The 13,207-nt window shown below is 24.9% G+C and overlaps 1 protein-coding gene across 2 annotated transcripts; it reads left to right on the top strand.

The window, feature by feature from the left end:
- The first annotated feature begins 372 nt into the window (after nt 1-372).
- LOC105829007 (4-coumarate--CoA ligase 1) lies at nt 373-10,344 on the top strand. 2 transcript variants are annotated; one of them, XM_036282418.1, is made up of 9 exons: nt 373-585; nt 1,302-1,380; nt 2,418-2,537; nt 6,253-6,460; nt 6,598-7,073; nt 8,271-8,448; nt 8,560-8,781; nt 9,204-9,433; nt 9,942-10,344. In XM_036282418.1, the coding sequence occupies exons 2-9, from the start codon at nt 1,363-1,365 to the stop codon at nt 10,104-10,106; spliced, it is 1,617 nt and encodes a 538-aa protein (XP_036138311.1). In that variant the 5' UTR covers nt 373-585; nt 1,302-1,362; the 3' UTR covers nt 10,107-10,344. The 2 variants fall into 2 exon arrangements, with proteins under 2 accessions (XP_036138311.1, XP_036138312.1); XM_036282419.1 differs by lacking the exon at nt 373-585 and adding an exon at nt 875-919.
- The last annotated feature ends 2,863 nt before the right edge of the window (nt 10,345-13,207 follow it).

The following is a 13,207-nucleotide window of genomic DNA, read 5'->3' as shown; positions in this document are numbered from 1 at the left end:
AAATACTAAAACAATTTTTATTTTATAATATATGTTAAAAAATTGTATAAAGTAAGTATTATAATAATTTGTAAAAAAAAATAATATAATTAATTTTTGTTAAATTTTAAAATAGAAAATATATAAAATACAAAACTAAATATAAGATTATGAAAGATACATAGCATTAAAAGTAGGTATATTCCGTTATCGATTTCAGCAATTTACTTTATGTCATATCTAAGATAATATCAGGAAATGCCAAGTAACTGTTAGTATATATTAGGAACAATGGTTTTACAAAGTTATGATTTGTACAGTTCGTACAATCCACATGTCAATTGTAGGGTTGAGAGAGAGAGGGATATTCAGAACTATATACGTAAGACAAGTAATAGGTGGTCAGTATATGATGACAGTCGACTTTGATACATGTTCGTATGTGCATCGTTCTACGTACTGAATGTTCTCGGAAAAAATAGTCTTCATGTAGAAAAACTCCTTCGTCTTTTAAATACGGCATCCTTTTTTTAATAACTAGTTTTATTCAAGTTCAAATATACCTTCTCGGATACACTGATTATTTTCATTTAGTTGCAGCTAAAGGTATTACGCAATTTACTTATTTAAAATTTTTTTGCAAACATGTTACTCTTTTTATCATGCATCTATCTTATGACTTTCATGTTGTTGTTTAGAATAATTTACTTTTTTTCTGATAGCCGTGCAGCAATTGTTTTTTTTATTAGTTTTCTAACTAAATACTTATGCAGAATATTTCAGTGTTTTTTTTTAAATAGATGTATTAAGGTAAATGTCCCAGTAACCAACATGTTTTTTTACAGGACACTTATATAAAAACTTGTTATTATTAATCTTAAATGTGTATCTTTATTACAAAAATTTAACTATAACTATTAAATACTTTAAGATTTATAAGGTAGGTTAGTTTAATATTATAAAAATAAAAATAAAAAATTTGTTACACAACTAGGTTACAGTTTGTATTTTGATAATGTTTTTAAAATTTTGTAAGAAACATTATATATTTTTAAAGATAATATTAGTATATTAATTGAAACACAAAATAAATTTATTACTGTGGGAAAATAATCAACAAATGTTATAAGAATTTTTTAATCAAAAGATTCTATTACCTCAGTATAAACAAACAAAACTAAATGTCTAAAAAGAAATTATTATTATGCATATAATAATTAAAATTAATATGATGTAATTAATTTATGTTTTTTTAAAAATTAATTACTTATTTTATATATAATTATAAATTTACTTGTGATACTTTTTGATTCTACAAACAGTGACGCTGATTGATCACATTCAGGATTTGGAATCTACGATCTACGAAATATTTTTGGGAAAATGGTTTCGGACACAAAGGTAAATATAATAACAGTTATACATGTTTTCTTTATGTGACATTTAAACATAAAAAAACTTGCTCTTTTGGTCCAAAGATAGAACAGATCAAGATTTTTGTTCTTCAGAAGTTTTTTAGAATATAATTAAAAAAAGAGATTTAAAGCTTAAGAGATTTTATAAAAATATTTTTACATGTGTTGAATTACGTAATATGTGTCTGACTTATTCGTAATGACGGAAAAATTATATTATGGTAGAAAACACTTTATGGTCAGTATAACATGATGTTCCCACATAAGTGGCTCTTTTTATCTTGTAATTTAACAGAGAGATAGATATAATAAAATAATATCAAAAATTAAATATTAAATTAAATGGTAAACACAGTGACCATTAAAAAAGTATATTTTATAGAACATAGAGACATGCATATTTTTCACAATAATCTAAATACATAATAAAAGTTACAACTTTCTAAGAAGTCTAATAGTGCTGTATGATATAATAAAATTATTTTTGAGACAGCTCTAAAATACACGGAAAAAAATAAGTTTATTAAATTTTATATAATTAGTAATCAACTTTTAAACAGGATCAAAAATTATTCAGAAATTAGAATATTTTATATTGTAAACTTTAAAATATTTTTTTAAGAAGTATATATCAAAAAAGAAAATGTTTATTGTACTGTTTATTATACTGTTTTAGAATTTTAAAACAAATAATATAGTAATCTAATAACAATTTATTTAAAGCCATTGAAACCAGTCAAATAAATTTTTGATAACAGTCAAAAATTTAAAAGCAGTGCAGCTTGTAGTATACTTACGTGTTAAAATTTTGTAGTTGATAAAAGAAACTTTCCACATTATCAATAAAAGGTGCACAAAGATAGCTTATATAATATTCACGTATTAAATTTTCGAAATCAGTCAAGTTTAAATAAATAATTATCAATCAAAATCTGTAAAGAAAAGAACTTGTTTAATAATCACAAAATTTTTTTATTTATTTTTTTTGGTTAATTAAAACACTTTAATACATTCTGTTTACAGACTTTTACCGTAGAAAATGGCGTTTACATAGGACAACAGACGCACCAATCAATTAAGTATAAGAGTCTTGGAGAATTAATATGGATTAGTATTAAAAGCCACGCGGACAAAATCGCACATGTGAGTCAATGTATTTACACATAATATTAATACATAAGATAAAAAAAATAAAAGCTTTTAAAGCTTATAATTAACTAAATAGATAACTAAATAATTAAATTAAATAACATATAACTTAATTAAATAATAAATAATTCTTCATTAATAAAAAAATTGAGTAGAACAAATCCAGCTTCTGAGTCGAATAAATTTGGTTACGTCAATTATAATCGAATCAAATTAAATAAAAATTTAATTTGTTCAATAATCTAATATAAAAGTTTAACTAAAAAATTTAATAAAAAGTAAAAGGTTGAAACAACTAAAATGTAGTTATATAGACATTATATATATTTTTTCAATTACAATCATGGTTTAACTGCATAATATAAGTAATTTTAATTCTAGAATAGTAATTACTATTCCATCGATTATAATTAATCAATTCAATGCAGTCTTTGTCTAATATAACTGTATTTTCAGTTTATTTGACACAAATAAGATGTTACAAGAACATAAAAATTATGTTACAAAAATCAAAGCAGCTAGTTCGCCATATACAACTCTGGAATCACGTTTAACTCAATTTTAGTTACTAATACTAATCTTTTTTTATAGTTTAACTTAAAATAACTTAATTAAAACTAAACTGAACTAATTGAAAAAGATTTTAATAAAAGTTTACAGAATTTAAAAAATAATTTTATAGAAACGTTATGAAATTTAGAAAACTTGGCAGACATTTTGAAAACATTGAATAACAATGGCACTATTTAGAAATAAATAAAAATTTTACAATAATTGCAATAAAATGATTTATTATAACACTAAACCGTGGCTGCATTCCGAAATTCACTGCCAGTACTGAAAGTCTATAGTTTACGTGTACTATACATTTTTAGTACTGGCAGTAATTTTCGGAACGCAGTCTGTATAGAATAACAAAGAAGTTTTGTTAAAATAAAATAATATTTACATAATTATCAATATTTGAAACTTAAAAGATTAATATGTCTATTTTTTTTTAAATTGCAGATAATAAATTTTATGAAAGATTTGTTATATAATTTTATCTTAATGTTAACAAAGCAAAAGATCCAACATTGTTTTTTCGATCAATTTGAATTACATAAATAAATAAACCTCTACAAGAAGCGTGAATTTTTTGCCTGTTTTTTGATTCTTTTTAGAATTGAATTTTATGTCAAAAGACAGCTTATGGCGAGACATCAATCATAAAAAAATTTTACTTTGTATATACGATTGGTTTTAGAGATATGAAGAGTGGAAGTGATTATGATCAGCTAAAAAAGTATAATATTAACAATGCTTTGTAACAAAAATTTTTATTAAATTTTTTCCAATTTTTATTAAATTTTTAGGCAAGATAAAAAAATAATCCAATCAGTAAAGGCAAGATTAATAGGCAAGATCTGTATTACAATAATCTGTTTTTATGTTGTACAGAAACAAATAAAACATTGTGAGCATCTTCAACTATTTTAGCATTTTTATTTTTTGTAAGGTATTAAACATTATTATATATTTAAAAACTTCAAATACCGAAATTTTTAGCCAACTTTTATATTATTGGATGTAATGGTATGTAGTTATGAAGAGTTACGGAAACTATAATAAAAAAGCACATCTACAGTGAAAAAGTTTTTCTAAATATAATAAGTAAAATTATCACGTTATCCTTTATGCGTCATACGACGGGTTAATTTAAATTTGATATTTTTCATGGAAAAGTAATCAAAAAATGCTTTTTTAACTAAAAAATTGTTGTTAATTACTTTCAAACATTTGATAAAAATTTTGTAATCAATTAATTGAAAATATAACAGTTTCCATAGAAGTAAATGATTGTTTCAGTATTTGTGTCCATCACTTTGAATTTTTAAAATCTGACAAAAGATTCGTAATCAGCAACTCAAAGAATTAATAGATATTGAGTTTCGAAAAAGAGTCAAGAAAAATTCGTGCTATAAAGTATTATTATTGTCATTCTTAATAGGTAAACTTTAACACTTTATATCTCTGAAATTAATCGTATGCTTAACATAAAATTATTCTGTGGTTCATATCTCATTATGAACTATCATTTGGCATAAAATTCAATTAAAAACTCAGGGACTAAAAAACGCATTTTTTGCGGACATTATTTATTTTTTTTAAAAGGCATGAACTAAATAACCAGTGTACGAATGAATAATAATATATAGTTAAAAGAAACATTGTTAAACATATTAATATTTTCCATTTTTTCTACATATTTCTCTTTCAATATCAAATGCAAAATAGCATACTGAATTAAAAACATACTTGGGAAAATATAATCTTGCTATTCTCTTTATAACATAATTAATGACAAGACATTTTTTTGTAACAAAATTATTTACAATATTTAGGAGGAAAGAAAAATGCTCGTTAGTATCATTATTAGTAAAGTGATTATTAATTTAATATCATAATATTACTATTTATCTTGTAACTGTGTTTTAAGAATCAAAAATTTTATTTGGCGCAAATTTCAGTGAACTTTGAAAGATATATGAAAGATATGTGAAAGATACATGAAAAAATATAAAATCATACAAGTAAATATTACAGCACTCTTATTGTCTTTATTTAATGATAAGTGTTTTTTTACACGCATATAAAATAACTTATTTTACTAAATTTTATACAACATTGTTGAATATATAACAACTATCTCGTGTTTTTAAGTTTATTGTAGAAAGAAAATGACAGTAAAAGCAATAAATACGTAGAGGTTATTATATTAGCAACTTTCCCATACAATTAATAGATATTTTTAAGGAGAGAGAGATCCCATATTCAGAAAACCTTCACTGAGAGAAAAAAATGCAGGATTCAAATAAATATTTCTTTAAATAGTGCTAATAACATATTTTATAAAAAATCAATAAAATTTATTTCAAACAAGTAATATTTTCTAAATTATAGAAAACTATTACTTGTTTTAATTAAATATTATTGATTTTCTATAAAATATGTTATGAGCACTATTCAAAGAAATATTTATTTAAATTTAGCATTTTTTTCTCTCAGTGTTTATAATAAACGTGATATACCAATCTATTCTTGTTATACATGGTACTAAACGCAAATGAAATGACATAATAGTTATTTACATTAAAAGCACATTTTAAATACAGAACTTAATCTAATAAAACAAAAAATTAAAACATATTTGAATTCTTAAAAACTGACTGCATCTTAATTATTATTTTGTATTGTTTTTATTTAAATTTTGTTATATTATTAACAAAGTTAGAGCCTATATATACATATATATAATTTACTTTAATATTTTTATTCTAATTCTTTTTTTTTAATTAATCTGTATTATTATTTTTGATTTTATTATTGCAAATAAAGATTAACATACTTTAAAGAAAGTATAATAATTTGCTTTAAATTAATGTAATTTTTAATCTTAGTAACAAAATATCTTTCTGAGAAATTATATATAAAGAATTCTGGCAAATAAATTTTACAAATACATTTTTGTTGGAACATTTTATGACATTTTGCAAAATTATTTTTGAATTATTTTACATTAAATGTAAAAGACTTGAATTTTTTAAAATTTTCTGCAATAATCTGATATATGATGTAGAATAACATTTATATCATACAACTAAATTTTTGTTTTAAAAACAATTTTATATAATAACAATATTGAATATGCCTATATATGTACATACAGTTAGATGCATGTACTGATGAAACGTTTACGTACGTCGAGTTACAAGATAAAACTGTGAGATGCTCCGTGTGGCTGCAGAAACAAGGAATTAGACCTGGCGACGTTATCAGTGTATGCACAAATAATCATCCAAACTCCATCGTGCCCTGTCTTTCGGCGGCATATACTAACGCAATCTTTAATCCATGGAATGAAAATATGGACTTGCGTGAGTATTATTTTATATATTATTGTATTCCATCCAATTAGTGAATTAGATATAATTTTTTTTAATTAATTGTATGCAATAATATTTATTATAATATAATATTTATTATTTATTAATTATAACGTATTTGTAATTAGAAACTGCGCTGCACGTTTTGCAATTGGCCACGCCGAAAATAATCTTCTGCAATGAGAAATCGGTTGATGCTATCTTGAGTGCTATAAAGGAAAAAAATTGCAATCCTACGGTAGTAGTTTTTGGCAAACATGTTAATGCAATTTCATTCTCTGATATCTTGAAAAGTTGTACCGATGTGGAAGTAGCAAATTTCCGTTATGCTGAACTCGACAACATCAAACAGACAGCGTGCATCATGCACTCGTCGGGCACAACAGGGTTGCCGAAAGGTGTTGAACTATCCAATCGCACTATGATGCTTATCAGTGAGGAAAAAACTCTAGATTTGACCAATGCGTCGACACTTTGGTTTTCTTCTTTATATTGGATCAGCGGAGTAATGCTAAATTTGAAAGCAATCGCACAGGGTGCTAAAGTGATCATTTATCCAGAATTTGATGAGGAAATGACTTGCAAATTGATTGAGAAATACAAAGTAATATTATTTGATAAAATTTAATTTTTTCGGTCAAATTTATAAAAAAACTTAATTTGTATTAAAATATATATTTATTAGATAAATTAAAACAAGCAACTCTTAAGTTTTTAATCTTTTTTTACTTATATAATAAACAATAATTGAAATTGTCGATATATTTCTTTTTGCAGATAAATTTTATAAGAAATATAAATATGGATTTATTAAAGATACTTTCTGTTCTTGCAAATCTTATGATAAAATTAAGTCAATTTTCTTTAAGTAAATTATAATATTTTTAATTAACTATTTGATCAATTAACAATTTTAATTAACAATTTTCTCAAAATGACGTAAAGATTAAAAAAATGTAATATTGGACAGTATTAAATTGATCAATAATAATTAATACATATTTTTAGTATTAACTGTACTATTGTTAGTACTTTTAATATTTATAATAAGTAATAATACTTTTAATATTCAAAACAATTACTGGCCAGTTTAATACTGCTTAGTATTACATTTTTATAAGGATATAATAACACAATAAACATTCGTGACCAGTGACTATATTATAAGGTCTTAACAGTACGTAAAGAAGTAATTTCAATGATTATCTTCAAATTTAAAAATAAAATATACATCGTGGATTCCTCACATTTAATTTAGAACCGCCGTCACTCTCCAAGTGTATAATTTTTACACACTTAGGGCCAGTTGTTCCAACTTCTTGGTAAATTTACCTACTAGGTAAGCATGTGTCTATCTTCTTTTCCTTTCTTAAATAAATCAAGAAACATACATTTACCTGATAGGTAAATTTATCAAGAAGTTGGAACAATCGACTCTTAAGCGTGTAAAATCGTTTATTCACTTTTTACACGTTTTTTAGACATATTTTTTTAATTTTTTACACACTTAAATGTGTTTACATACCATAAATATTAAATTACACATATAAACGTGTAAAAAGTACAAAATTAAAACGCGCGATAAGAGTGATTTCACGATTTTACACACAAAAATACACACTTAAATTTATATTAAATATCCATGTGCTCAGATATAAGAAATTGTATTTGCAATGTAAATTGCTACCCGGAAGAGTATGTTGTAGTTATTATCTTACATACTTGTAATTTAAACTGCATAGTTATATTGAAATACAAATAATGTATCAAAATCTAAAAGTTAATTACTTTTTTCATCTAGGTAGCAGTTATGTTTCTGAGCACAAGCATGATAAATCGATTTGTCAGAGCAGGTTATGCTGAGAAATATTCATTACCATCTTTAAAAGTCATATTAGGCGGTGGTGCGATACTTAAATCAAAAGTTCAAGAAGAATTGAGACGCACTTTACCATATGTCCAGATATTACAAGGTTACGGTAAATATCTTTATAATGTAAGATAAAATATTGCTTACTAATAGTATACATTAATATATGTTATGTAATTACATTATAAAATTTCAATTATATATTTCTTGTGTTTTTTAGGAATGACGGAAGTCGGTGGTCTCATAACATTGCAATCACCTCACCATAAGAACGGATCTTGCGGAACAATAACTAAAAATATACAAATGAAAATTGTAGATCCAGAAAGTGGAAAAATACTTGGTCCGAATAAACCTGGAGAAGTATGGATAAAATCTGCAATTATGATGAATGGGTATTATCGAAATCCTGAAGCAACGAAAAGTACGATTGATGAAGAAGGTAACTTAATTATAATAAATCTGTTGTAATAAATGTTAATAATAAGATGTAAAAAAAATAGTTATGAGTTAATTGATGCATGCAAATTAGAATTATACGGAATGATTATAATTACTAATAAAATATATTATAGATTTGAAAATAATTATAGTGGACATTTAAACTAATTGTTTGAATGTCAAAAATTTATAGCAAAATTATTATACTTAAGCCTTCTACGTCATTACTACGTCATTAATATCTAAAATTATGATACAAATCTGTATCTAGATAAAATTTTAGACTTTACAATAAAAGCTTTTTCTGTTTATTGCATTACATCTAAAAAAACGTAAAAATATAAAAACGATAATTATAAAGTAATAATATTTTTAAAAAATGCAACGCAAAGATACTATAAAGATAAACTTAAATTCTTTTAGGATGGTTACATTCAGGTGATATTGGTTATGTGGATGAAGATGGGGAATTGTTCATTATTGATAGGATAAAAGAACTTATAAAGTACAGAGGATATCAAATCTCACCCGGAGAAATTGAGGGTGTCTTATTATCGCATCCAGCAGTGATGGAAGTCGCAGTAATACCGATTCCTCATGCAGTTGACGACGAACATCCTCTTGCTTATGTCACCAAAAAACCTGGCGCCAAGGTATAATATTTTGTTGCAAATAGTAAAGAGAATAAAAGCTCACAAAGTAAAATTTGTCAATTATCAACAGAATAGTTGCAAACAAATTTTACATTTTTTGATCGAAATTGTCTAAAAAATTTAATAAATAAAGAAATAAAAAATTATGTTTATAAAAATATTGTCACGTGATGTAGTTAAAACTAATAAAATAATTAATAAAATAAAAAGAAAAAAGTTAGTTCAGGTGAGATTGTAATTTATAGCAGCATAGACGAGTAAGAATTAAACAAAATCTGAAGAGATTGTAAAAAATATAAGAGAAACTTGCAAATACAAATTTGTAAGCAACTATTATCTTTGCCAGCGCTTTTGGCCGTGGCTGTACATAACAATGTTTGATATAAATAATATTAATTTTTAGAATTTTAGAAAACATACGTGTGTGTGTGTGTTTGATACAGAACAAAACATTGATTTTATATATTAAAATATTCTTTATTGTAATAATTACATTTTATTTCTGCAGGGAACGGAACAAGAATTAATAGATCTAGTGGCGAATAAAATGATGGATCAATATAAACTTCGTGCTGGAGTGATATTTTTGGATGCTTTTCCATACACAGGTTCAGGAAAAATTGCGAGAAACGATTTGAAAAAAATGGCTAAAAAATTGTTTAAGTCTAGTTAATTATATCTTTTTAATAATGCAAAATTTATAAATATATGTGTATTATATGTATATTTATAAATTTTGCATGTATATATAGTATATGTAATACATGTTGTGCACTTCTTTCGAATAATTGATATTAGGGTAATTCTGGTATATACATATATGTTACATCTATTAGAAACTCAATTAGTTAAGTATTATTTAGTATGTTTAAGATAAATAAGTTATACAAATAAAAACTTTATACTATCTACTACTATAAGAATTTTTTAAATCAAAATATTGATTGTTTTATATTAAAAAATTTTTTTTAACTATTACATTTTTTATCATATATTAAAAATGATAAGATATACAGCCACTCATAAGTAGAACAATTAAACTGAATAAAAAATACAAGAACTAAGTATCTGTTTTGGGTACACTCCATTCTTTATTATCTCTTTTATGTATCACGAAATAATTTGTAACAAGAGTTTGTTATGAGTTCGTATCATCTCGTCGTATCTACGTCGCCTCCGTAGTGCTTCTGTCCCGTTATGCAGGCAGGCTTTCGATAATTCTATCCATAAAGATTGCCCACTTGAAACCGGGCTGTGACCGCAATGTAACAACAGTTGCTGGATAAGCAGTGTCGTCTTTGCCCACATCAAACCGAGCTGTAGCCATCGTCTACATGTCCTAGATAAAATTACACGTGCTGCGATAAGTACATATCTTAAGATAATTTTAGAAAAATATGTGATAAACTAGGAATTACTCATGTATGTTGAGTTAACTAGGAAAAGTCAGAATTTTCTGAACCCTTATCGAGCCTTATATAAGTGAACTCTCAGACTGTGACAGCAGTTCCGCTCTTCTACTGTATAATAATAAAGTTCTCGTTGTATTCGTTGTATTCGTTGTAAATGAATAAAGTTTTTTTTTTAAGAGAATATAATTACAAATCTTACAGATTTACATACCCGCTAATAAATCATTTTAATTAATTGGCATATGCCCCAAAGCAACACGTATTTGCAAAGCAAATTAAAATGATTTCTTAGCAAATATGTGAATGTATCTGTTACGGGCAAAGTCCGCATCTCAAATAATCAAGCATGATGTAGCATTTTGAGCAAACTAATGCATTACATGTGTTGTTACATATTTGCTATACATTTACTAATATCGGAATAAAACACATTACGAATTCAGCAATATAATTACTTATATGTGCAATCAGTTGAAGACATTTTAAAAAGGAAATGGTCAGCAATAATTGTACAATATATTGTTTGCAATATAATAACAACATGGCAGCAACAAATAAATGATAACAAAATGATGCTGACACATTGCTATTAGTTCACCATTGTTAAAAAAAAAATTCTTATCAGTTCAATCTAACATAATGCTATCTTATCTTTTTCCGAATTAGTCTATATAGTAGTAGTCTATAGTACCCCTTCCATCACACATATACATACATTACGTAATAGTTTTATTTTAATAAAACAAAATTGTATGTAGGTATACATTGTGAAGCTCCTTAAATGGCAAACTAGCCATACTTTGAGTATGTGTGAGTTTGATTCCTGGAAAATAAGGCAAATAATCTCGCTTTTTTGTGCAAAAAATCTCGAGATTTCAAGATTGAGTGCATCGAATGTTCGCATCAATATTATCAATAATAAAATTTTCTTTGGATTTTTTATTATAGTTTTAGTTTCTGAAATACTTTATTTGAAAGTGAACTTGACAGCTAAATTTCAGATAAAGCTTAGTAGCGACGTGACATTTGCGCAGTGAATTTCGCAGCACGATTTTTTTATGTACTTGGCATTGCAATGTTACCGCGTCTTATTAATTTGTACAATGCAATTATTGCACTCTTTTATAGCTTTCTACTAACATAGTTTTATTATTTGAATTACTAGAAATTCTTGTTAAAAATTATTTTATGTATAAACAAATTTACAGAAGAACATCTAATGCCAATTTTTATTGACAATTTTTTATACTTATTGAATTTATTTCCTAAAGCTTTTAACCAAATTATTAATCTTTGATATTTCTTAATTAATTTTATTTATTATTTTTAACAAAATTTTTGCATTAAAATTTTTACATTTTTAACAAAATTACATTACAAAATGTGTATGAGAAAAAGTGATTATATTACTTATGACAGGATATTCCTGTTAATCATTCCTAAGTTTAACATTGTAGATGGTTACGTTACTTCCGTTGAGATCAAAGATGCATACAGTTCTGTTAATCATACCGTGATCATACCGCAGCAATGTAATATACAAGATGTTTCTTAAAAAATAAATCCCACTTTAGCAGATCTTTCTCTCTTTCCGTCTTCTTCTCCTTTTCTTTTTCTCTTCCTCCCTCTATTCCTCCCTCTCCCCCCTCCCTCTCTCTCTCTCTCTCTCTCTCAGTAATCAATCTTTTATGACTAAAGCTCATGGTCTTCATTTGATGTGATAATAAATGAGCAAATATACTGCCTTGAACAATCTTTATTGGTAGCTATCTTCCTATAGAAGATTAACATTTCATTTTTTTTATGTTTGATTTGTTTATCTGTTTAAAAACCGGCCTCGTGTGCTCCTATCTTCAACATTATCATAGGCGTATTCAGAAGATTTTCTTTGAGATTTTCTCTGAGAGGAGAAGGGTTTATTTATTCTGTTAACACATAAACAGCAATATTTTATGTTAATAAATTCTTTATGTGTATGTAGATAAAAAATTAGAATATCTTTTTGTTTTTTATTTTAAATAAAAGAAAATATTTTGTAAATTATAACTTCTATTTTTTCTTCTTAAAGAAAGTATAAGCAAAATACACTTATTAGAAACAAAATGTGATTTTTAATTATGATTTATAATTGTTATTATTACATACAAAATATATGATTATTTTCTTAGAAAAAATTTTTTTTTTATTTGAAAAAGAAAGACTGTATGAGGGAAATTGCTAAATATTTAAATTACTTAATTATTAAAACAGATTATTAAACATGTTATAAATTAAAATTAAATAAAAAGGAAATGAGTAATGATAAAAAGCAAAGCAAGATTTTTTAATAAAATTAACAAAATTAAAAATGCAATAATTTTAT

This window comes from Monomorium pharaonis, chromosome 2, assembly GCF_013373865.1.
Source record: "Monomorium pharaonis isolate MP-MQ-018 chromosome 2, ASM1337386v2, whole genome shotgun sequence".
Classification (NCBI taxonomy): domain Eukaryota; kingdom Metazoa; phylum Arthropoda; class Insecta; order Hymenoptera; family Formicidae; genus Monomorium; species Monomorium pharaonis.
Note: the sequence above shows the minus strand (reverse complement) of the source record. Positions and strands in the feature narration are given on the sequence as shown.

Coding starts and splice junctions, on each gene's coding strand:
- LOC105829007 (XM_036282418.1), top strand. Junction 2,538..6,252: donor ACGCGGACAAAATCGCACAT/GTGAGTCAATGT, acceptor ATGTACATACAG/TTAGATGCATGTACTGATGA. Junction 8,782..9,203: donor AAGTACGATTGATGAAGAAG/GTAACTTAATTA, acceptor AAATTCTTTTAG/GATGGTTACATTCAGGTGAT.